General features: G+C 41.1%; 1 protein-coding gene across 1 annotated transcript; it reads left to right on the top strand.

Annotated features, from left to right (window-relative positions):
* Positions 1-26,266, top strand: LOC130700844 (discoidin domain-containing receptor 2-like). Its single transcript, XM_057522828.1, has 16 exons — positions 1-759; positions 11,778-11,982; positions 12,676-12,781; positions 13,927-14,048; positions 14,167-14,276; positions 18,583-18,725; positions 18,918-19,102; positions 19,248-19,375; positions 19,689-20,055; positions 21,200-21,688; positions 21,916-22,214; positions 24,360-24,589; positions 24,722-24,958; positions 25,033-25,125; positions 25,215-25,359; positions 25,442-26,266. The coding sequence occupies exons 2-16, from the start codon at positions 11,853-11,855 to the stop codon at positions 25,772-25,774; spliced, it is 3,117 nt and encodes a 1,038-aa protein (XP_057378811.1). The 5' UTR covers positions 1-759; positions 11,778-11,852; the 3' UTR covers positions 25,775-26,266.
* Positions 26,267-26,699: the final 433 nt, after the last annotated feature.

Below are 26,699 nucleotides of genomic sequence, written 5' to 3'. Positions count from 1 at the left end.
GCAGTCGAGCTGTTCACTACGTTTCTTTTCCTCTCTGTTACTGTTATTCGTTTCACCAGGTTATTGAAACTCGGATTTTTTGAGGCCAATAGCAGACGGTTATTTTTCAAATACTCTGTCAGTTTGTGTTGAGTTGTGCCAGTGTTTCGTGTGTTTGTTTTTTTCTCGTGAGTGAAACCTGCCAATGTGAAAAAAGGGGGAATTGCGGCTGCCATGCATAGAGAAAAGAAAAGATAAAGATTTGAAACGCAGAGCTTATCCTAGTGATCCCCGACTATCAATTAAAAGTGATTGAATGACTGATTCCAGAACACGACGTGAGAAAGACTAACTTGGTCAAGTGTGAACCTATTGGCCCTCTCCATACGCTTTCAGTTCTAGAAAATAATCAATCACACAAAAACAAAAATAAACATTACAGAAAAAACGTCAAATTTTTTTAAACACAAAAAAAACCTCAAGGTCTTTTTATCGTTTTTTTTTTCTAATTCGATTTCTTTTGATCGATTTCAATCACCTCGTGTCTCGCTTGCTTTTCGTCTGCTGGGCGCCAAATTGGTTAGTCGTCTTTATCGACAGATCGGATTAACATCGGTGTCGAATCTCTTGTTAGTTTTTTTTTTTGCTGCAATTGGAGTTTTTCTCATCAGTTTGTTGTCCGTCACGGGCTACCAATCTTTAAAAAGATTTCAATCACAACGACGCAGTTACGGAGAAATAAGAACAACCAGAGCAGCTCGATCTGATTTTGATTACGAGGTGAGTCACTTGAATTCTTCTTTTTCCCCCACTACTTTATTGTCGTTTCAATGTTTGAGAGAGAGTTGGACATTTTACGGCCAACTGACAAGCTCGAAAAATTTCCCAACAAAAATTCTAAGTGAAACGCACAGAAAAAAACATGGAAAAGAATTTTGGAAGCTCAAAAACTATGTGTGATGGATTACAACGACTAGTTTTTGTGGCCTTGTTATGATCACCTTTTGTGGTCTTTAGTTTTGAAAAAGAACAAAAAAAATGCTGTTGCTATCTACGTCCAATTTTCATCATTTCTGTCCAACTCCACGTTGGTTAACCATTTCGAAACAGTAGGGGGGGAAGGGAGACAATCCGCCATTTTTTTTGCAGACATTGGGCTGGAAGAATGTCTCCACCAAAATGGACGACATGAATCTTTTATTGTTTCGTTTCATTCTCCTTTTTTATGTTTGTCCACGATGTAAAAACCGTGAAATTGCAAAACCGCGTGACAGTTTGTCTGTGTTTAATTTTTAAAAAATCAAAGTGTAACATTGAGCGAGTTGAAAATTACGAGGGAAGGTGTTGCATAAGAAAATCCAGGTAGTTCCCTCCTCTGAAAAAAAAACTCATTTTCTACTCTCCCCCTCCCAAATAGAAGAAGAGTGCGTGGAATAATAAAAAAGGGATTGGGTCGTTTGTGCCACAACAGTTACAGATTTACAGGCCATCCTCCTCGTTCTTATTCTTTTCCTTTTTTTTTTCAATAAGAAAAAAATCCAATGACGAGTCGGCGGCCTCGATTGGAAAGGTCCGAACATCGTCCCGCTTTCCCAGTTCATCCTCGTAAATCAAAGTCAGTTCGACATCAACTGACACTCTTTTTTTCCTTTTGTTTTTTTAAATAGTTTTCTTTTCCCTCCCCAAAAAGAAAAGGCCGTAGTCTTTTTAAGAACCAAAAAAAAAAAAAAAACATCCCCTTTTTCTGAAACGCCATCGGGACATGTGCTCCGCTTATTATCACTAGACTTGTCTGATTAGTTCTCCCTCTCGTTATGGCCCCGTGATTTTTGAAATCTATTCAGGCAGGGGAGTTGGGGATCGTTTCTTTTTTGAATAATTTAAATTTTCTTTTTTGAATTTTTTAAACAGACGAGTTGTGTAATTCATTGTTCTCCTATACCAAGAGATGTTGACGGTTGTAATAGCTGATTTTCTGTTCACGTTCATTAAGGACTCATTCGCTTCTGTTCTCTCTGCTCTTGGTGTAACGAGTCCCCCTCCTAAACTTCTTTTATGTTTTTTAATGAAATTGGCCTTTTTGAGCTGGGCAAAATTCTTAGTTTAAATCCACACAGGCCTTTTAACAATGAGGAGAAGTTTTGGGTTCAGACTGCGGGTCATTTCAACTGGCCGAAATGCACCCGCAGTATGTCCTAGACAAGAGAATTAGATTCCACTTTAAAAAAGAATAGGGGGAGGTGTAGGACAGACTTTGCCGACCGAGGGTAGAAAAAGAGGAACGTCAGTAACCGAAAAAAAAAAAAATAGAGGGAAGAAATCCTAATCCATCTTCGTCTTCTCTTGTACCGCGCGCGCGCGCCGCTCCGTCTTTTCTCTTTTGATTCCGTTTCTTTCTCTTTTCCTTCATCTTTTGCCCAGTCAAAAAAACAAAAAAAATTCTTGAAAAAAAAAAAAAATATGGGGAATGTGTGGCGAAGAGAAATCAGTACCTTGACACGTCATAGCAACTAGCTCTCCTCCAGTACATTTTTTTTTTGTTTATGTAGAAAAGGAGAAAGAAAACTTGATGAACGTGCGTAGTACAACTCGATTGTTCCAATGCCATGAAGAAGAAAATACCCGGTGTGTTTTGTAACATAATCTGATTTTATCCCCATTGGTATTTTGTTTTATTCATTCGAGAGGGGAAATAACATTTTCGTCGAATTGAACAGGGTTCATTTTTGAAAATCTGTTGAGGGGGATCGTGTAGAAATTAGTTGGGAGCTTTTTGTTTGCATTCGTTTGGCTCTTTTTTTTGCGGCGTTTGGTGGTAAGAGCGTGTATTAATAGGGCAGGAAGTAGCAGCTAGGAGGAGGGAGAGAAACTCAAGAGACCCGCTTTTTTTTTTCCTTCTTTCGTTTGATGTTTTACAGCTTGAGAGGTACCACTGGCCTGTCGAGGGATGATGGAGAAATATATATATTTTTTAAAAATCCCATTGGGTTTTTTTCTTCTTCTTCACATATTCAAATGACTAGTCAGCCATTTTTCTTTGGGGGGGCCACCACGGTCGTAGACGTTCTCACGTTTCCGGTAATAAGTCTTTTTATTATTTCTCGTGTTGTTGACTGACCTTCCCTCTTTCTAAAAGGAAAACCCTTTCCTTTTTTTATTGGAATAATCTAACTCTTTTAATCTGAGATCCATTAAGAGCCAGTCGGTAATGTAAAATGGACATTTTTTTATGATTTGATGACGGAGACTTGAAATCTTTTTTTTTTTTTAACCCCCATTTTTTCCATTATTGTTGTCAACATCTTAATGCAAACAAAGTATTGCATTTTCCCTACTTTCTATTTTTTTTTTTTTTAACTTAAAAAACTAAATTTTTTAATATTGGGCGTAGTGAAAGAAGAAAGCGCGGGTGATTCAAAAATGTGGTGATCATTTTAAGCTCTTGCGCAACGTCACCGTGTAATTTTGCGTTAACGGGGTAGACGCTATTCGACGCTGACGATTGTGGTCGAAACAAAAGATGCCCTCCCTTTAGTTCGCTAACGATAATACGATCTGACACACATGGTCAGCGTGTGTCTATGTTTAGCGCAGCAAAAACAAAACAAGAGGCCAACCGTTAAAGAGGGCGAGGCGCTTGCAAAGACCCAAAGAGATCATGTCGCCTTAGACTAAACCCACATGTTGAAACTCCTCCTCAAATTTTCTTCTTTTTCGTGGGTTCCCCTGTCATTTTTTTTTTTTTTTTTTTAAACATCATGGGTGTGGATTTTATTTTTTTGCGTGAGGAGCGGGCCATGTGTTGTCACAAGACATGCGAACTAGAGGCAAAGTCATTTTCGTTCTGTATCATTTTTCTTTCGTGCCACTTTTAATTGAAACTGGAGGCTCTGTCTTTGTTCCCTTTTTCGAAACTAACTCACGCTTGAATCACGAACGAGAAGAAAGAAACAGTCCACTATGATGGTGGTCTAGATACGGGAAATTTCTTAGGAGACGCCATTTAACAAAAACCGTTTGTCTCGATGTCAAAAAAGTCCATCCCAATTTTTTCGGGAATCGCTTTCTTTTAAAATCGCGTTTGCACGAACAATGACCGCCGCTAAATTGTCTACTGATATATCAATGATTTTTTAACTTTCAAAAAACAAATTATGTTAGGCGAAAACTCGTTTCATTTCTTTCGGATCAGCTCGAATAGAGAAGGCCATTAGTTCAATTTTCATGGATGGGGATTGAACTGTCCCTGGGAATGACACGTCAGGCGCGTGAGTGCTACGGATGATTGCGTTTTGGGGCTAGTGGGTCCGAGTCACGTGCGGAATAGCGGCAATCACGAGCTGTGGCGAATTGTTTTTTTTGTTTTTTTTTCGTCATCCCGTACTTGATCACGGCCAACCGCACGACAGATTCCAATGCGATAGCCATGTGTGTGTGTGTGTGTGTGTGGGGACTGGCGAACGGTTCGACTCTTGTGATCCGTCAACGGGTGAACGGTCACGGTGGCGTGAGTCGGGGCGCACAGAAACAACGACGAACGGCTATCATAAATCAACTGTTTATTTTTTCCTCTCTCTTTCTCTCGCCCCTTTTTCTCTCGTTGTCCTTTATTTCCATTTCATCGATGTATCATTCCTTTTCTATTCAAAACAGGCGTTACGCCAATAGAATAATGGATTCTACATCTTGTTTCGTGACTTTGTCTTCTTTTCTCTTTTGCATTTCTAAAATAAAAACAAAAATAATTTCGAAATTCAAAAAAACCAGTCCATTTTAAATCGGGAAGTTAGAAATCGAATTGTTTTTGTAGTCGAGGAGGATCGACCTGGAACGCTATTGCCACTTTGACTTTAGAATGAGAACATGTAATAAGATGATGGGCTGTTGTCTCTTATAAGTCCCAGATTATCTATGTTATTGAAGATCCTCCTCGGCTACCAGATGGTGCGTCTTCTTACAGTGTCGTTCTTAAGCTTCGACAGAGTAGTTTCAGACGATGTTCCAGTCATCTCTCATCAGTTGAACTGTCCTCCTCTTTCCCTTTCTGTGCGATGGGCGGAGAGGGGGAAAGCAGGGCGTAGGTCTTGACACCGTACCGTACTGGCGCTGCTGTTATTGTTGTCTCACACGAACACAAGAGAAGGGGGGCCCACCGAGTTTGTAACTCTCCACCGTTGCGCGCAAAGTTTCAGACTGTCAGAATCTGTGAAACACAACAGCCCACATAACACACTTGTTTACTAAATAATTTTTTCAAAATAGATAATATACCACCATCGACGTTTTCGCCTTTGGGTGGGCAACTCGCTAATAATCAATTATTCAAATTTTCATAATTTTTTTTTTTTTTTTTTGCAATTGTAATGCTGCAATAATAGCCAACGTAATTTGTTACACCATAACCCTCAGATCATTTTCCTACATTTTGTTTTTCTATTTCCCCATTTTTAAAGAAATCGCCCACCCCTCAACTCACTGAGTAATGTTTGTATACTAACCTTCTTATAGTTTGGTGATGAGACTTAATGTGTTTTTGTCTCTGACCCCCCCAGACACAAAATATCATTTTGACCCTCTCTTTTTTTTGTGTAGGGTGTTCAACTCTGAAAACTGCAACGTTAAGAGGGAGGAGTTATTGAGGGTGGGGGGGGGGGAGTAACGAAAAGGTTTCGGAATATATGATTACTATTTTATGTGAATGCTCTACTAGTGAGGGAAACATCCTCTTTTTTCTATGGCTGCTTAATTAAACCTCCCCCCCCCCCTCCCATTGCTCCCGTAAAAATCGGACGACAATGCGGAATAACAAACAGGGTATTGCGCAATAGAACGAACATAGTCATAAAGAAAAGGGGTGGGCTGGCTTATGTGTAACGACCCCACAAGACGTGCGCATCCATAGTCTTCTAACATCCCGCTGGATTCCCGATCGGTTTGAAATGAAAAGTCTGAAATGGACGTGCGATAAACAACGTTTTGTTTTTGTTCGCGTGTTTGTGTACGTAAATCCGACCTCCTAGAAGGTAAAACAAATCGATGTAACCGTTTTAAACTGTTGGAATAGGGAAAGAAAATTTGATTTCCATCTTCTTTGACGTTCAGAAACATTTTGACAGTTGTGAAAATTGCTGAAATGTTTTCTGGGAAAAGAACAAAATGTCGTTTTTCGTGACTGCCCAATGAGCCGAGTTTTTGTTTTTTTACTTTGAAATTCAAAACTCGAGCCGTTTCTTCATTTCCCCCAATTTTCATTTCACTATTTCCCCCCTCCAAGAAATGACAATGAACATCTTCAAACAAAGATATTCACTGTAACTTAAGTTTTTTTCTTTTTTTTTTTGAGTTTAAAACCGTGTCAAATTTCCAGTTTGGGGTGGGGCTCTTTCGCGGAGGACATCAACTAAATCCTACCCCAAAAAATATTTTCAAATTAAATAAACCCGAACAGGAAATCAAACCGTTTTCTTGCCTATTGACATCTTGATTTCATTATCATCTATGAAATGAACAGAAAATTCATTTCCGATGAGAAATTAAGGTCCCCTTTTTCTCGCCTGCTTTTATTTAAAACTTCGATATGGCTTCAAAATCGACTCCACCCGTTCGTTGTCTTGTGTCGATCATCCCCCCCCCACTTCGCCACCGCCTTCTTCCTTAAGACTTTCAGTTTTAAAGGGAGAAAAAAAGAAAAGAAAGAAAGGCATAACAAATTCGACCAGATCTATAACCGCTCACAGACGCAAACTACACTAGGTAGACGCACAGTTCCAGCTGCCTTAATGAACTTTCTACGCCTTTTCTGTCTCCCCTACAAGAAATCTTTATTTATTTTTGTGAAAATAAAAACCCCTTCATTTACCCTCGGTTAAAGTCTTTCCATTTTCTCTCCCCCCCCCCCCCCCCCGAACGCTGAGTCGAATCAAAGTCTAATAAATTTCTGTACGTACGTCATAAATCGTGCACTAAGAATCTAAGAAAGACTCAAACATCTCTCTCTCACTCTTTTTTTTTTTTTTTTTTTTGAAAATTCTTCCCCCCTTCGTCTCCATGAGCGTTTACATCTCTCGATTTCTCATCTTGGCCACCTTTAAAAAAGAAAAAAAGAAAAGCTCTCAGTCGTCTTTTTCTCACTCTCTTTCTTTATTTGTTCGTCCCCACTTCTAGCAGAGCCTTCCCCCCTCCCCCTAAAAAAACTGTCCACGGATTGTATATGATTTCAAAGACGTCATATCTCATCGTAGACTATTATCTCCCCCCTCTACTAGAAGAAGAAGAAGGTTGTTGTTACACTGTCCATTAAGCGATGGCCACATACCAGCGTCTTGTGTTCCAGTCTGTTTGGCACCAACCAGCGAAGGCCCAATCGAAATCTTTTGATTCAATAGAGGCAAAAGCTAAGAGACCCGGTTCTACCCCGTTGAGCGATCGGGGTGGGTTTTTCCGGAGTGTTCCATCAGTTTATGCCACCGGTGTTTGCCTGCCAACAACCGACGAATTTTGATTTATAGCCGCACGAACGGCAACAATCTGCGTCCATTTTTTTTTAAAGGGAGAAGCGAATAAAGAAGGAATCAATCGCATCCACGTCGAAGGGAATAACATTAAATTCTCCTTTTAAAGAGCGGCTCCCCTTCGAATAGTAGGCGGCCACCCTCAGACTTTTATGTCGCACTGATCAATTTTCCAGTTGACACGTTAAACGATGGTTTCACTGCGACAGATGTTACTTTTTTTTTTTTTAGTTCTGGGCTTCTTTGATGTGAATCATGTCGTGTAGCCAGTACAGTATAGAAAAAAAAATGCCGTTATCCCACCGCACGTGCGTACGCTCGCATTCAAATAATTCCGAAAACATCTTTGAAAAATCGAACCGCAACGTGGATTTATTCGTAGGTTTTATCTCCTTTTTAAAGTTGATTCAAAATTGCATATTGTTGATTGCTTACGTAAAGCGCGTGACAGCAAATTAAAGTTCGTTTATTGTATTCATTTCACTGACGCGTCCATTCATGCGGGGACCCAGTTTCAGTTGCTGTCTAAGAATCTCGTCTTGCGTCTGTTCCGCCGTGTGTCGACCGTCGAGGTATTTAATGGGTCGCCATCTCGTCTCGAAAGGTCGTAAGACACGGAAGGGAGAGAGATGCGTGAAAGAAAAAAACATAAGGGAAAAGAAGGTCGACGTTATGAAAGTCTTTTTTCGCTTCCATTACGTTTCTATACAACGGCCTGAAAGCGTAGACGTGTGTTCATACATCTCGCCGTCTGAGTGAATTATGTTTTTTTTTTTTTTCAAAGTTAAAGGATTTTTTCTTCTTGAAAAAAAAAAAAAAAGATGGGAGGAAGAGCGTGTAAATTCAGTTTGACACTAGACGGCGCTGTGCAACTGGATGTGGGGGTGGGGATTTTTCTTTGTGTTTGTGTATGTCTGTGCATATTTTTACCTTTCCTCACGTAGAACATGAACACACGAAATTGGGATTCAAGAAGAAAAAAGGCTTCAGGAAGTGAGTGAGGAGTCACTAAACGAAAGAAAAAAAAAAAAAGATTGCGCTTCTACCTCTTAGCGTTTTGGCCCTCTTTACGTGTGCGTTTATCCATACAAAGTACATTGTGGAACTCCTTTTGGAAAATGAAATTCTCTCTTTTTTTTTTTTTTCGTGTACCCGACGTCTGTCAAAAGGGAAAATGAGGCACTCGGCAGAGTCAGCTGCTGCTCCCCACTTCTAAATAGATTAAAATCACAGGGAATGATTTTTTTGTAGATCGAATTGATGGACTATCGTTTTATCAGATCGCTCGATGACCGTTTTAAATGTAATGTTGTTCGAGGAGGGGTCGAAATTATTAGGCAACGGGCAGGCCGGCCGAAGTGGGGAAGAAAAAAAAAAATGAAACTTGCGCACTCATTAATCGCTTGATTAAACGATCGATTTGAACGAAGGGTTTGATATTTTAGTCAATTGCTTTTAAATAGTGTTCAATTTATATTCTAATGAATGGAACTGTCTCACTGATATCGACGTAGGGGGAAAACTGTTCTTTAAAGTTAATGGCGATTAAACTGATTCGTCTCTTTCTAAAAAAAAGGTGAAGCCATCGAAATTGGAAAAAAAAAGTGGGGGGCACGTGGATTATTTACCTGAAATGAACCGTGGGTCACGCGCTTCTCAATCGATTGAAACCCAACATTTCCAAGTTCCAGAGTCGAGCGACGAGGGGGAAAACGCATGAAATTCATAGGTGTGCGCGGATGGCTGTAATATACACACCAGCGTCGAATAAATTATTTAAAAAAAAAAAAATTCAACCAAGGGGCAAATCGATAGAGACCTCCGCTGACTGTTGTCCTTGTCCCCCCACGTTTATTTTTATTTAAAAAAAAAAAAAAAGGAATAGATGTGACATTGTGTGGTGATGGTTGCGTACTCGGATCAATCAGGGCTCCCCCGTCCATAAAGAATGGCCATTCCAACATTTTCACTCTTGTTTTCAGTTGGACGTTGGACATTAATAGGTTCACACAGTTCTTTATTACTCCATGTCATGAGATATTTTCTTTTTCTTAAATTTCTAAAGGCACCTGATCCCTTCATTTTGTGCAGCAGGATCATTCCATCAATAACATTTGCACGTTCAAGTTTCATCGATTTCTTTTCCCCTCTTACGGGGAGCACCTCAGGGATGCATCTAAAGTGTGGGCGTCGATGGATGCGGTTGTCCATTTTATTTATATTTATTACAATACTGTACATCCCCCAAGTTGGAAAAGAAAAAAAAAAAAATCTTGTCCATTTTCCATAGCCCCGGTAGTAAGACGGACTTGGGAGATATAGCAAAGGAGAGAGGGACAATAGCTGCGCAATCCATCTATAAAAATTGAGCTTTCGGCTTTGCCTTGGCACGTCACATGTTCCGGCTCTCATGCGGGCCTCCTTTATATATATTTTTTTTACAAAGATATATCCCTCCGTTCTTTTTCTCCCCCTTCTTTTTATATATTATATCTTATTTCTTTTTTTCTTTGACGTAGATGTATGCGACGGTGCTATATGTGTCGTTATACTATCCAAAGAAAGAAAGAAAAAATACGGCGTCTAAATCCACGGCATATCTCTAGTCGAATAACACGCGCAGATATGGGTGGGGATCTAAGTTGGAAAAACGAAAGGGCATAAGCGCGCACGTAAAAGATGAGTCCGTTATCTCGTTCCATTTTCACGAAGACGGAACAAAAACATATTTTTCCCGTAGATGTTCTAAAAATGGCACACACACATACACAATCGTCAGCTGAAACAGACGCAATGTAAATAGTGCAAACAAGGTCTATATCCTTTTGTGTAGATGCATAGATTTCATCTTTGATTCACCACGAATATAAAAATAAACACTGGGAGCACGGGCCAATTAAAAGTTTGGGTCGATGGTTAGTAAGTTTCCCTGTTCAAGACATTTCCCTCTCCTGTTTTCATTGCTGCATAATGAGCTGGATGAGACACACGCGGAGGGTATTAGTCCGCATGGCTCTCTTTTGCGATGTACGTGCTGTATCTGTTTTGCGGGGGGCATCATCAAAACTTGTGTGCATAAACGTACGCGTAATTACGCATACTCACCAGCTGGAGGTTCACACAGCCGTCCATAGAAAACGATATTCAAGCGAGAGGACCTGTTTTCCAACGATTACTAATAGTTGCCATACAATCAGCCAAGGACCCTCCTTCAGTTCTCTTTCATGAAAAAAAAAAAAAATCATTGGTCCGCGTTTTTTTTTTTATGCGATTTGAAATGATCTTCCCCTCTCTTTTATTTTCGTGTTTAAGAGAATAGATTTTGCCTCATCGGTTCCCTTTTTTGTGTTCATCTCGTTGATATTTTTCCCCCTTATTCAGCGCAATTCGGAGTTTTGAAGTCGATCGACAAAGGCTTACAAAGTCATAGTTCTCTCCCCCCCCCCCGTCCCTATCAGCGCACTTATATATTCGATATCAAAGAGTAGAGAAATCAAAAGTGGAAAACTTCCAACTTGGCATTGAAAGCTCTTCACAGTCCAAGTTTGTTCTGGTGGAAGTGTTCCAACAAAAGCGAGCGCAAGATGAGAGAGAAACCCCGAATTTCTGTTTAGTCTCACGCTCTCACAAAACACATCTGGCAGGGCCGACAAGATCGCATCGAATGTTACGTCTCAACTATTACAGATCGCGCAATCAAAAATGTCGATGGGGGTCTTTGTATTACGCAAGGTATACGCCAGTGTGTGTGTTTGTGTGTGCTTTATCAAAGTTTGATTCTAACCGTGCGTGATGGTCAACGAATTTTCTTGGCTTTAAAAATAATAATAAGCAAAGAGATAGAGCTGTGATTTTGATGCAGGACGTACCGTGTGATTAGGATCGGCTGTGTTCGTTAAGGGTGCAGCAGCCGACATTATCAGTTGAAACTTGGCGGCGGTCAACTTTGAATGCAAGAGAAATTCGTAGCTCGATGGCCTTTTGAATAGTCAATGCCCTGCCCAATCTCTCCATCTTTCGCTGTGAAGGCGCGCAGTTTGAATTCAAATCTTTGTTGACTATAATTTTAATTGATGCTGTGGGGGAGTACGTTATACGTGTTTTGTTTTGAAGTTCAAATGTGTGAATGTATTCTTGAATGGCGAACGCCGAAAACTTTGCGCCCTTTGTTTTGAAATTAACTCTCGAATCTGTTTGAATTTCCCGCTCTAAACTTCGTAACTTCATAAGAACAGGAGAACGCGTACCCAATTAAAAATTGCTTATTTTTATTCTCTTTTAATATAGACTCTTCCAAACAGCTGCGAAAGAGAGGCTGACAACAACCTACTTCAAGACTGACGGTAGGCGTCGCTTCGAGCCATGGAGTGCGTCGCGCCGAGACGCTGCAATCGACGAGATTTGCGAGCGGGCGGCTGTGCCGCCACAGCCTCGGCCGTTCTTCTACTAATGACTGCCATCATGGTCCCCTTAGGATCAGCACTCGACGCTAGTACGTAACACTTCAATCATAAAAATAAACAAAATTGAGCTTTCGATTCGAAATACGTGGCACCTGTTTTATCGTAAATCAATTAAGCCCGCCAATGAAATGTGAACGTGATGCATGCAGCACGATCATGTTACTACCGAGATGCGCTATGTGATACCCGTAAGAGGTTTTACGTAACTATTAGGCAAAAAGAAAATGAAAGCAAAGACTCGTGTTATCTCCTGGATGTCGATGCATTTCGGACAGCGAGGGTCGAGCGCAGAAGCGCGGGGAGGTCACTAGCGTTGAAAAGCGTAAACAATCGTCGACTCTTAGCTTGCTGTATCAAGTCTTTTCAATTAGCGCTAATTGCTCTTTATCTCTTTATTTTCGAGTTGAAGAGAGACGCTAAAGAAAGTGCGCGAACGTAATGAAGGAGTTTGCAACAGATTTCGGAAGGAAAACAAAAGGGACGAAATGTTTGTGCTGAAGGCAAAGTTCCAGCATTGATTTACTTTAAAATGAATCAAACTAAATTTCAAAGTAAAAATTGCGGTGAAAAAAAAAAAAATGTAAATATCACGGCGCATTGTTTACTTTTAGTTGGCCACAAAACACGGGAATATTTGTGGTCTACTATAAATTTTGTGTGTGTTTATTTTCGGCTTTCCTGTCGTCTAATTTTGCAGCATTTCGCTATCCATATTCAATTAGGTCGATGCGTCGGCGCCTTGGGCATGGAATCGGGAGCCATCCGCGACGAGGACATCGCCGCCAGCTCGTCCTTCGACGGCGCCAGCGTCGGACCGCACAACGCCAGGTACGATGCAATATGCATACGTATATATTTTTAAAGCCTTTAAATGAATTTATTTTAAAGTATGTAATACATAAGCTATAAGAACGAATTCCATAGGGAAAAAAAAAAAGCTAAAATTCTGGAATTTGTTTCATTAAAATCTGAGATTAAACGTTGGGGCATTTAAAAACTGTTGGCACATTCCATCATTCCATTAGACCGACACGTTCCTGTCAATTTCGATATTGTTTGACAGCCAGCCATTTCACTAGCCACTGACAGTTTACATTACAAGAATTGCTGAAGGCTACATTTATTATTTATTTTTAATCCACCAACGAAATTGTAACTCGTGTTAGGTTCCCTTTTTTTCTATTCCTGCTTCTCCGATATCGTCTCGATTTATAAATGAACGCGTCTCGGGAACGAAATGGAACCGAGCGCGCACCATCGATTGCTAATTGACGTTCTCGCTTTTAACAAGTTACGATAGGGACCCTCACGTTACGGTCACAGCTGACGTTCTTTTTCTATCCCTTGAAAAATAAAATCATCTTTATGTTGAAACCCAATTCAAAAAAAAAATAAGGCAAGTAGAGATTTGTGTTAAGCAAAAAAAAAAAAAAAAATATTGAACAAGAAAGGAAAGTTATGGAACACGAGTTGGAATGGACTGAGTCATGTAGAGCTAAATCCAACATTGAAATGTCGATCGTCGAATTCCAGAGAAGAGAAAAAAAAAAATGGAATTCATGCGATAGACTCTTGCACGTTCTATTGTCACCATTCACAGTCCAAACAGTCAACAACACCAGATTCGATTCCTGTCTTTCCTTTTCTTTTTTTTTCTCACGATTTCATTCAATAGCAAACGGGTCTTCCTTTTTTTTTTATTCTTTTCGGCTGACTTGGCGCTATTTTTTTTTTCTTAAAGAAAATCACGATAATGAAGTCATCGTAGCAAACACCCGTCCTATTTCTTTCACGTGCGTTATATGATTTTTCGTTTTTGTGAAAAAAGGAGGAGACTAGCGAGAATTGTTTTGATGAATATCGTGCAGACGGTCTCTCTCGTGACTGGCGAACGATTTAAAGGACTTTAAATGTCGACATCAATCTAAAGCGCAACATTAACAATTTGTTTTTCCTTTTTTTTCTTTTCTTAGGGTGCGCGTGGAGAGAAATGGAGGAGCGTGGTGCCCTCGCCAACAGGCCACTCATCAGCCTCGTGACTGGCTCGAGATCGATTTGAAAACGGACCACGTCATCACGGCCGTCGAGACCCAAGGTAAAGCGCAATAGTGAATTAGTATGAAACTAGTGAATCTGAATTTCGTAGAAAATGAATTAGAAAGGTGGAAACAAACAATTCACATCATTTTTTTTTTTTTTTAAACGTTTGACAGGACGTTTCGGCAATGGACAAGGCCAGGAATTCGCCGAACACTTTCTACTGGAATATTGGCGCGATTCTTTGGCCAAATGGGTTCGATACAAGGACGCTAAAAGCGAAGAGGTACGTGCTGCATTTTTTTTTTTTTTTTGTGAAAGGGGCGATCGTCTTTTATTTCGTGCTTTATCGGTCTGACTCGACATAAGAAATTGGAGCGCATTTAATTCTATTCAAATATTAGATTGTTGTGCGTTAGTAACGTGAAAACTCCTTATCGCCGTAAGTCGATCCATTTTTATTTTCGATCGCTAACAGCATGGAAAAAAAAAAGATTTTGGAACTTCCTCTGTCTCTCTCTCCCTCTCTCTTTTTATCATCATGTCGCCTCGCCATTTCCTCGTTGGCTTTAGCGCGCCACCCTTCTTTTCCCCTCATCGCTTCTGAACAACTCATCGACTGCGCCATGATAAAAAGAGGGTCGACGACATAGACACAATGTAAAAAGAAGAAGGGAAAAAAAAAAAAAAGAAAGAATGGAACACGAAAGCCGCTACGTGATTACATAGACGAGAAGTCACGTCGATGCAACGCTGAGGGTGCGAAGAAAATCTCGATTGACGAGAGAGCTAACAGTTGCCTCTCTTTCGTTTCCCATCGTGTACTTGTTTTTTTTTTCTTTTTCTCCACGTAATCTTGATTGTTTATTCCCCCCTTTTATTATTATTTTTTTTTTTCGGTGAAAAGAAAAGAAGTTAGATATCCTGTTTTGATTTCCAAACGCGGATAAAAGCTGCGCCCGCCACAAAAAGAGGTCCTTGTTTTTTTTTTTTTTGCACGTCCATAATTAACTGAAGAAAAAGATTGCGCACAGAGGTAGCATCAAGTTTTTGTCCCGTGCTTTCTTCCACACAAACTTTTTGTTGGTTATCTCACGTATCTTTACTCGGTGCTGGTTTGAACCATCCACTCCAGACGGCGGGTTAAGAATCAGAAGCGGAAAAAAAGGATTTCATTAAAGAACGATCATTTTTTTTTTTTTTTCTTTTTGTAGAACTCCAAAGTTGATCACTATCCTCCCGTCTATGTTTACGTTATAACTGCGCCCGTCCGGTCTGAAAAAAAATGTGTTTTTAATGCGACAATCATCACGGGATATTTCTTCTTTTCCAACCCCCAATATCTCACTAACATCGCTCGAAAAATGGCTACCAAATGTCGATTGAAATCGTTCGAAATCCGACTGATATTTTTAAATGAAAACGAACAACATTCGGGTAGGGAAAAAAAAACGAGTGTTAAAAAGCTTCGAAGCAGGAGAGATTCATTGTAAAACGGAGTCCAGCAGCTCGTGAGAACGAGCTTTCGTGCATTGTCACAGTTGCAACTTACAAAAGAAAATCCCCCTACTGTCTATTCTATTTTTTTGTGTGTGTGTGTGTGTGTGTGTGTGTTGGTCGTCTCTTATTACGCGGCTCTGCCCCGACTGAATCACAGCTCAACACACACACAAAAAGATAGAACTTTTTCCAAATAATAGACATGGGTGTGTGTATCCTTTCGACGGCAATCAGTTCTTAGAATTTTTTTCCCGTTTCTCACCGGCACGAATACCGCGTTAGTGACTTGACTTTTATGTTTTCCATGAGAAAAATATCACATGTAATCGTCCCATCAGTTAAAAAAAAAAAAAAAAGAAACGCCATCGTCTAACTATCGAATTTTATTCGGTTAGTTTCCGGTGGTCCGAGATGACACACGAGCAGAAAAATACGAGACGTTTCACACGCCAATTTGAGTCCCTTTCGTACACAATGCGTTAATTCGTTTAGACAGCTGATTGTAGGACATGTTGACTTCATCGATCATAACTAACAACGTCATCCTCCATTTTGCCACTTGTTTTTCATCATTCTTTTTATGGATGACTCGGCTGATCGAGTGGGGTTGCCCTTTTGTTGCGAGCAGCTCATTTTTAGTATTCCCTCCTTACATTCGTTAACCGTTGCGCACAACAACTTCAAACAACACTACGGGTCTTCTGCTCCAGAACTGCTTGGCCTCGTTAGTTATTCTGCCATCAAGAAGAAAAAAAAAAGGGGGGGGGGGAATCTGTTTTCAGGTAGCCAACCACATCTCCGTTTAAAGGCCTTTCTGTTTTTTGTTTTTTTGATTCTTTTAAAAATCAATTTCTGCATTTTGTGTGGGGTTAAACAGAAAATTGAAGAACATATGGGAACGAAAGAAAAAGGTCCAGGAAGTTGGTGGGGCCTGTATGTTTCAAAGCAGGTGGATTGCGTTGGGTTCCTTCTTAATCTTTAATGACTCGTCAGGTAGCGACGAGTGCGCAGTCGCACACATTAACTCAATTATCTCTTTTCTGCCTTCTGTCGCCAAAACACGAAGGTAACAACCCCCCCAAAAAAGAGAGGAACCCAAATTATTCAGGTTGTTTTTTTTTTTTCAATTCTTTTTTTTTTTAACGAGAAGGCGAAGATAAGAGAAAACAACCGGAAGTTTCAGATAATTTTGTATTGGTGGGGTGTAAAAAACACGATGGGGATAAACAACAACAACTAGAAATCCACGTTGACAAAGCATAAAAACAAAAAAGGAAATGGTAGGGACAATGTAACGAGGGGTGGGGGGGGGGGGGAATCAGAAAGAAATTGAGGAAATTGAGAACGAATAGAATCAAACCTCGTCCGGAGCAAATTATGATGGATTCCCATTTTGCCGGTCCACGTTTCTTCATTTTATTTCGTAAACTTAATCTAATAGACTCAGCGTAACTCAGTTAAATTTAGTATATATACATTTAAAACAAACATGTCACGTACGATTTTTTAAGTTCGTCTGTATTGTTTATCAACATTAAAATGTCACAAGCCTTACGGAGATCAAATGAACAATTGCTATAGACTTACCCAAACGTCACAGTTTCTAATTCGATATAAAACAACGAAGGGATTTCTTATTTTCGCCCGTCTCCGCACAGTCACAACATATCCATCACACAAACATAGCGATTGCTCTAACTAAAGAGAAGGGGTAAAAAAACAAAACAAAAGCCCTTAACGTTATAGGCGAAGTACAATTCTGGCTAATGAATCAAAAGGGAAACAAGGGGCTGGGATACAGTATAATGTCTCTACATGGGGAAAAGGCCAATCAAGCCCGAATTCCCAACGCGCAAGGCCGCACAGTTGAACGCAGTAGAGTCTTATGCGTGAAAAGGAGCGTGCAATGGAGGGGGGATGTATCCAGATGTTTTTCAGTATGAGTGGCACGTCATTTCTCCCGTTTTCCTTAGCCCCACAACACTCTAGAATATTAAGCGGGAAGAACATCTCTGAAAGCCTAGCGGGAAAAAAGTTAGCCGTCATCGATCTTTCAAGTTAGAACATCCCCCAACTCCGAAAGAAAGGCAACACAATCACGTAGGAAAAATACCGAAAATGTTAACGAAATTCCATTAGATATTTGAATTCGAATAGAACAATCAACTTATTTTTCTCCCCCGTGTTTATCATTCATCAACCAACTTATCGTTAGATGAATGTCGCAAGATGTCGCCTTGTGGAAAATCTAAAAGACGTAAGACACCAACAATTTCAAAAGTTTATTTTTTTGGATTGCGCGCTTGTGATGACGTCGATTGTTGTAGACGAGAGGAGATGAAGCTGTAAATGAGAAGGGGGATATTGCCGCCAATCAACAGAACGAGGATTTCTTGTGCAGCTATTTACCGTCGGAGTGAGGATCCGCGATCAATAGTCTCTACAAGCTTGTTTTCTACCTAACAATAACGCGTACACAATAGGATGCGAACGTGAATTGTACGACGTGCACGGGGAATTCCGGCAGCTCATCATCGTTTGAATAGGAAAGATCTTTAGGGACGCGTCTTGACGCGGTTTAGCATTTCGTGTATGCAATCAGATTAGTTTTTCTTTTTGCTAACGTGAATGGCACTTTTCGAAGAAAATATGGCGCTATTCACGCTTGCCTATTTGAGAGAAATAAAAAAAAAAATGGTGGTTTGTGAAACAAATCAGTTCGTTCTGTCAGCTATTTGGGAATGTTTTATTGATTCGCATTTTTTTTTTTACGGGTGGAGCTCGGCAACGGTCGATAACGAGGCTAGATTTTTATCGCGGTTGGGAGATAGAGTTGCTTTTCAATGGGAAAAAAAAATAGTTTAAATCGTTATGCGAGTCGTTATGCGTATACGACCATAGGTGAAGTGAGTTTTGCTACTTTCTTCTTTGAACAGGAACGCGGTGTGATTTTTGAGTGTATTTTGAAAACTGGCGAAACTCTAAAAACTGATAGTGTCAATGAATGCCAAATGATATGACCCCATTTCATGTCTAGTCTCTCTTTTTTTTTTTTTTCGTTCGTTTTTAATTTTTTTAAATTTCCTTTTCAGGTAATGGCGGGCAATACCAACACTTATGTGGCCGAGAAACGCGAACTGGATCCGGTGTTGATCGCCCGCAAGCTTCGCTTCTTCCCGTACAGCCATCACCGTCGAACTGTCTGCATGCGAGTAGAAATTTACGGCTGCCCGTGGTACGTAATAAGATCCTGTCATCTCGCGAGAGACGCATTCATTTTGCACAAAAAAAAAAAAAACATTTTTTGTGTGTGTCTTATTTAACTACGTCATATCATAAACTGGTGAAGCAAATGTTGCTCCTAGCCGCCCGTCCATTCACGATGTGTAATGTTCGATCTGTTGTGGGTTTTCTTTCTCCGTTAAAGGTCGGAGGGTATTGCCAGCTATTTGATGCCGCAGGGAGACCAGCGCGGGGCCGGCTGGCAGTTCTACGACGCTTCTTACGACGGCATCTGGGACGGCTCTTTACTACGCCAGGGACTGGGCCAGCTGACTGACGGTAAACTCGGTCCCGACAACTTCAAAGCCAGCTACTACGACCAGGATCGAGGTAAAGATTTATGCCGAGTATCAGTTTTCTTCTCCCGACATTTCCCGTCATCGTTTTCATGGCCTTTTTTTTTTTCTCTCTCTCTCTCTCTCTCTTCTCTTTCCTTCTTTTTTTTTTTGTTCGTTTTATGATCGACCGTTTGAAGGCTGGGTCGGGTGGCGTAACGACTCGCGCAACGGCCAGCCCGTCGAGATCGTCTTCGAGTTCGACACGGTCCGCGACTTCACATCGCTCAGTATCTTCGCCAATAATCAGTTCACCAAAGATGTCCAGGTAGGGTCGTATTCTTTCCATCAAGCAGTTTGCAACGTCGAAATAAATAACAACACCTTTTCAACATCATCACTGAATGTTAAACGTCAACGTCAAATCAGTCGCTATTTAAAAAAAAAAAAAAAAAAAACCCAAAAAAAGACTTGCATTCAGTCATTTTTTGTCATTGAATTTTTACAACCAACGTAAAATTCCTGCACGATTAGAACGGCAACGTGAATGAATCACGGCATGCCATTTGACAAGCAGCAACACAACACGAAAAAGAGCCGCGATTTTAACAATTTCCATCAATGAATTTGCGATGTTTTAGATTTTCTCCGAGATGCAAGTGCATTTCAGCGTTGGAGGACAAGTGTATCCGGGTGAGCCAATCATCTACCGACCTGCCGAGGATCGCATCTTTGAGAATTCACGCAACATCAGCATTAAGCTGCACCACCGGGTCGGACGCTACGTCAAACTGCGTTTGTCTTTCCCGACTGCTCCGGCTCGTTGGATCCTCATCAGCGAGGTCTCGTTCCGTTCAGAACCGGCCGCTAGGAATTACACGACCGAAGTAGATGGCAGTCCCGTCACTCCGCCAGCCGCCGCACCCATTCCGCCCGTCTCCAATTTGCCACTCCCGCCAAGCGGTCACGAAGTCGGCACCAACGCCGGCTCGCCGGATCAAACCAACGGTAACGAACACGATCAAATCTTTTTTTTTAAGGCGTAGTCTTTATTATCCGATTTAATCATTTTACAACCTTTTTTTTCACGGCATTTTTCCATTGAATGTCACTTTAAATAATCGTTTTATTATTTATGAGTGTCATCATTGAGAGGAAAAGCATTTCACGTAGCTCCCAAATAGTTTCATCAAATTTTCCACGACGTTTTCATTTGGGATAAGAGGGGGTTTGTTTAAAAACACGTGCGCAACAAGTTCGTGAGTTAAGACAAAAATCAACCACTCTCCCTCGTTTAAGTTAAAAAAAAAAAAAAAACAACCTCGTAATGCTTCAAAAATATCTTTGATTTTTCGATACGCACACGCGAGCCCTTGTGTCAAAGAGCGGAATGCCCGCTATTTCGTGAAGGCGACATCCGCTATTAGGTTTCCTACGTTCTTATTCCCATCAAACCAACACAGGGCAAAGACACACTAGCCGTTTTTTTCTTTGTTTCCAGTCTCTTGTTATTTACAGCCGTCATACGACATTTCTTTTTTTAAAACTCCGACTAAAGCCGTGACAAACAATTTAGTTTTTTAAAGAACAAGGCTCAACCATAACTACGTACAGCGTATAGGGCCCATAACAATGATTTTTTTTTTCTTTCGTTGTGTAAGAACCAGAAAATCCCGGGAATAAACGGAAATTAAAGAATAAAAAACAAATAATAATTGCAAGGAAAAAGGATTTAAGAGATCATTTGTTGGAGATGTTATTCAACCCGACCATCGCCGCCAAAAAATTTCGCTGTTAAGACTTACTTACGACTGCGTGGAATGACAGCCGTTTCCTTTTCGCATTGGCAGTAAAAAAAAACAAAAAAACAAAAAGGAAATGGGGAAATATTTTATGGGTTGTTAACAACCGCAAAAACAAACGAGAGCGAGACCGAAATATTGCGACGTACAGCGAAATTATGATTTCGTTGTGTTGGGAACATTTAACGTTAACCTTTTCTATCCTTCGAAGAGTCTTAAATAGGAAAAATAAAATGAATTCGCTCTGCCTCTGACTTCATTCTATTTCGTTCTTCAATATTTATCTAGAATTTTCTTTTTTTTTTTTTCTTTTCTCGTATGAAATATTCTGTTATTGTTTGCCTTTACAGAAACGAGCCCACCTACCAGAGAGAGCCAAACCTATATGGCTGTCATCGTCGGTGTTCTGGTGGCCGTCAGTTTCCTCCTAGCGGCTGCTATTTTCTTCATGATAATGCGAAGACGCCAACGCAAGAGCCTGTCCGGCAGTCCGCTACCAGACAAAGCCGGCTGGGCATCTCAGGTTGGCGGCCAGCCCAGTCCTCGTTTGCTGGACGGGCAAGTCGGCGACCATCACGAAGACCATTTGTTGCAGCATCATCGAGGGAAGATCTACAACAAGAACAGCACTCTGCCGTACGGCAACAACGGGACGGACCTGTCGCGCTCGGACGCCGCCTCGCAATACTTGCTGCCTCACTCGCCGGCCAGCGCCCATTTGACTAGGACCGAGTACCAGGAGCCTTATCACGCCCTGCGCTTCTCACCTTATTACAGTTACAGCACTCTGTTGCTGGCCGGAACTGAAGGTGCTCCCAAAAAGGCCAACACATCCGCAGGTAATGACAAGAAAAACAAAAGAAGACAAACTGAGAACGCGACGCATTGCCATCGTAAATCAAACTCGCTTTTTTTTTAAATTCTTTTTAAATAAGCGACATTCTCTTAATGGGCCAAAGCAGCTATTTGGCTTTGGCCCTAAATGACTCTGGCCGATGGCCGAAACTGTTCTATGGATCCATTAATCTTAACTTGGGAATGGCGCACTGATCGATTTATGGCTCAGTTTCAGATACGTACGACTATGCCGTGCCGGATGTTAGCGGGATTAGCAGCTGCAGCACTGCCCATCAACCCCTACTAATCCAGCCATCTCTACAAAAACAACATCATCCGCTTAAGCCCAAATTGCCTGTCGCTTCGCCACCTCCGCACGCAATCGAAATCGACACTTTGGCCTCATCTTCTCATTCCACGACGACCACTGGCTCGACATCCTCAGCGTCCGTCCGTCTAGGAGGCAGCAAGAACAACAATCAAATCGGCCACTTGAACGGCATTAGCGAATCCAGCCCATTGAAAAAGGTAAGACAGTCCGTCTGCTCTCACGTCCTAAAATGTTGAATTAGATAGACATGAACAATTCCCGTCCGGTTCCGAAAATGTTAAGTGTACGGGTGTTTAGATTGCGCAGCCACATCCGGATAGAAACGGTCCGTCTTACTTGGCTAGTTAGGTCCAGAATACGTCCTGCTCGCCTTGTTCAGGCAATCTGCTGTTAATCTTTTTCGATATTGATTGACAAAGGGCCCAATGATGGATGTAGATCCACGGCACGCGATGGAGCACTCCATCTTTCATGCCTTCGCACGGGACACACATGCATTGTCAGCATAATAAATCGATTATCGTAAATGGGTCCCAAGAAAAAAAAAAAAGAATGGCCGACTGTAGGGGGGGGGTTGAAAGTCGTTTCCTGTAATCGTTTCAAGTAGTACTGAATTATCGGAAACGCTCACGCTACCTGCCTTGCCTCGAATCAAATCTTACTCTTTGTTATATGACGAGTTCACGCAACCTGTCCAAGGAAAGTTGATGAGCAAGGTCAAAGCAAATGCTCAAAGTGCTACACTCTTGAAAGAAAAATGCATTTCAAAATGCACAGATCGTCTCCGTTAAAACTCGTGGTTGGACAGAAATAGATGAGAAAAAAAATAGGTTACTCCAATAAAAAAAAAAATTTGAAATCACGTCACGCGCTGAAAGGTTTTCAGGCTAATCACTCTAAAATGTAAATAAACCAAATGGGCACAGTGTAGGCACAACCTTTAGTGGTTTCATTGTGAAGCGGTTAACCGCTCATATCGTGAATTCGATTCCCGTAGAAACCCCGTGAAATCATTTCATTGTTCATTCACTTAAATTAAATGCACACAAAACTGGGTGGCAATGGATAGCGGGACTGAATGTGGAGGCCGTTTTGAAACATAAAATTAATGAGAAGTAGAAACTCGTAATAATTAAAATGACTTCCACGTTTTCTTACCAACGAAAGAAACTGATCATTGCGGCCCAGTTAAAGAATTCGTAGTCGACCCGGCGTCCACCGATCGATAACACACAACGTAACGGCCTTCCTCCTCATTTGATCTTTTTTCTTTTAAAATAAGCGAAGGGGGAAAAATATTGGTTTGACCTAGTAGCTGGAAAAGATTGTGGGCCGTGAACGTTTGTAAGGACATATTTCGAAACGTTCATTTTAACGCTTCTGCTATTTCTTTTTTGTTCCACGATGGCTTATATTTGTTTAGTGCCCATTATGGCTTCGTTATTGCAAGCCCAGCGTCAACCGACTTAACATCTTTAGGAAACATTAAATGCTGCCTTCTATTAAGACCAATGTTGGGTAACGTATGAAACTGGCAGAGAGAGATCTCTCAAAATGCCATTATTCAACCGATAATTATTTTACTTTGCGTTATTATTTTTTTTTTTAATAGAAAGGAAAAATATAGCATTAAAAATGGAGGTTATTTTTTTTTTTTTGGTTGTTACAAACCGCCATTTTTTGAGGCGTCGTTACAGACGCCCATGATCTGCACGAAACGCTTTGTTGATTGCAAGTCGCGACTTTGCGACGCCGTCCTTATTTTAATGGCCGACGTGGAGTTACGTTTCGAGTTTGCGATCTCCATTTTTGAACGTTTTTTATTGGCAAAAAAAAAAAAAAAAATAGGCAAGAAAATTGGGAAACGTAACCAAGTCAACGACCCCGAAGTACTTGGGTCGTTTCGGTTCTGCCTTTAATTGGATTACCGTCTAGACCTGATCCGTTTTCGACGCCCCCGTTTTCCTGGACATGCGGCAGCTTATGTGTTGTTCTTCTAGTGTGTTCGTTGCATTATTGAATAGTTTGGCCCGTTTTCAATGCAAATTTAGTGCCAGGGAAACCAGACTTTTGGCCTCGTATTACGGCAGTTGACTCGGCTGGTAGACGAGGCCTTACGCAGCATTTTGGCCATAAGTTTTGAATTTAGTTCCTTACTGATCTAGTTTTATTTCGTTTCCGAACTTCACTTTCCCAACGGCTGAAAACTCAGTTTTAAAAAATAGAGGAAAGAGAATTAGGAACTTGTAATGATTTGGGACTTGAAGCGTTACTGGCTAGAAGTATCAAATGTCTTTATTTTGGTTTCATTGATTTGATTATTTATTTCATGCTATTTCTAGCCGATCGACCGAGCAGAATTATTGTCCGCTCTGAAATCACGGGCCGAATCGCTGATCATACCGGAATTACCACGTAGCAAATTGCATATGGTCCAACGCATCGCCAGTGGCGCGTTTGGTACCGTCTACAAGGCCGAAGCCGAACACATTCCCGAGTATGGTAGCGCCGTCTACACTTCACGGCGGCTGGTGGCCGCCAAATACCTTCCCAATACCTCCGACAAAGACAAGTAAATCATCTTTTTTTTCTTTTTCTTTATTTCTTTTGGCTTCGTGTTTGATGAAGTGCTTTTGATTTCGTTTCTTTTTTCCCTCATCTTCTAACCTCAAATATCCGGTGCGTGTTCTCTCATTCTCAACAGGTCTGGATTCTACCAGGAAGTGAGGCTACTGGCCGCTTTGGACGATCCTCACCTGTCGCGCGTTCTGGGCGTTTGCACCGCTGAAGAGCCATTTTGCGTCGTTCTAGAATATCTGGAATTCGGCGATCTGAACCAATTTCTCAAATTGCATCGATTCCGACCGGATAGCCACCACAACTCGTCCGATAGCCGCAATAACATATCAAAAACGTTCTCTACCCCGGACGAAACGTTAACGTATGAACCCCATTAAAATCATTTTGCGGCAACGACAATGTTTTCTAAATACTGCTTTGTTCGTTTATCAACAGAATGGGCAGTTTGATATTTATGGCAAGTCAGATCGCCTCCGGAATGCGCTATCTGGAATCGCTAAATTTCGTCCACCGCGATTTGGCCGCCAGGTAAATTTACTTCATGTTGTGCTTGTTGTTGTACAAGTTACCGGAAACTAATCCAATATTTCCCCACACACAAAAATAAAAACAAACAGGAACTGTTTGGTAGGCAAAGGACTCCAGGTCAAAATTTGCGATTTCGGTACAGACAGTGACATTTACGGATTGGATTATTATCGCGCGGAAGATCAGCTAATCGGCTTACCAGTTCGCTGGATGGCATGGGAATCCGTAATACAGGTATTAAGCAAACTAAAAATCCTAAAAGTCCCAGAGTTGTACGATGGAAAGTTTTGCAACTGTAACCATCCATTTGCTTTAGGGGAAATATACGACCAAGAGTGACGTGTGGGCATTTGCAGTGACACTGTGGGAAATACTGGTCCTTGCCCGGCAGCGCCCTTACCAAGAGCTTAGCGACGATGCAGTTGTAGATAATTTGCAGCATTTTGCACAGGGAACGGTCGTCAGCGCACCCCCGTGCGTTTCGCTGCTGAGACCGCAGCACTGCCCTCGCGATATTTACGATTTGATGTGCGAATGCTGGCGGCGGTTGCCCACTGAACGGCCTTCCTTCCGCGAAATCCATCTTTTCCTGCAGCGCAAGAACCTCGGCTATTCACCCACCTTGAATGAATCCGAATTTGCAAGATAACAAAAAGTCCTGTAAGTTTTCTCCAAAACAACAAGAACAAAAAAAAATTTGAGTTGGCACGAAAATTCGCGGCCACCTCGATGGAGCTAAATATTTAAGTCCGTTATATTCTCGACAATTTTTACTATCCAATGGTCAACGTGTTTTTATTTATTTTTTTTTTCATCGCTATAATACTCACGTTTTTCTTTTACGGAACAAGCTTTTATCTCAGAACCGTTTTTGTTGCGTTCCACAAACGGCGAGCATGAAAGCGATCCATTTGCAAAATTGAGTGACATTGTGTCGGATCAAAGTGTTGGGATATCTCCGCTATTCCGGAGAGCTTCTCTTTATTGCTATTTCGTGTCTGACTTTTTGGTATTGTACAACCAAACTTATCAGTCGAGGATCACCCTGTTACGCTGTAAATACTTTATCTGTAAACTTCCCAGTCAAAACCCACGAACATGTACATCTGTTAAATATAATTTTAATACACTATCGACAGCAGCACTCATGTGCACGTCATTCCCGGGGTTAAGTGTATTGATCGTTCGACTGGTGCGATTCATTTTCCCACTTTAGGTTGAGCAAAAATCGATCCTAATTTAACGCTCTGTTTGGCCATCTGTTACCATGGATCTCTAATGTCAATGCGTAATTGCTGATCACTGGAACTCACCGAGAAACAGGTAAATCCGTCTTATTTTTCACGTACATTTTACACATCTTAATTCTTAATTTTGTTTGACAGGAAAAACAGGACAAGTGAAGAAAACAAATGCTGTTCCAGAAGTTGGACGTCTATTTGTGTACAAAGTGTTTCTCTGCTGCTGCTGACGAGATCACCGACCATAGCCTCCGCTACCTTTACCATAAGGTCCTGTAATGAGCAAGAAAAGTCCAGGTATTCGATTTTGATTCTTTCATCATTAGAATAAGT

This window comes from Daphnia carinata, chromosome 9, assembly GCF_022539665.2.
Source record: "Daphnia carinata strain CSIRO-1 chromosome 9, CSIRO_AGI_Dcar_HiC_V3, whole genome shotgun sequence".
Classification (NCBI taxonomy): Eukaryota; Metazoa; Arthropoda; class Branchiopoda; order Diplostraca; family Daphniidae; genus Daphnia; species Daphnia carinata.
Note: the sequence above shows the minus strand (reverse complement) of the source record. Positions and strands in the feature narration are given on the sequence as shown.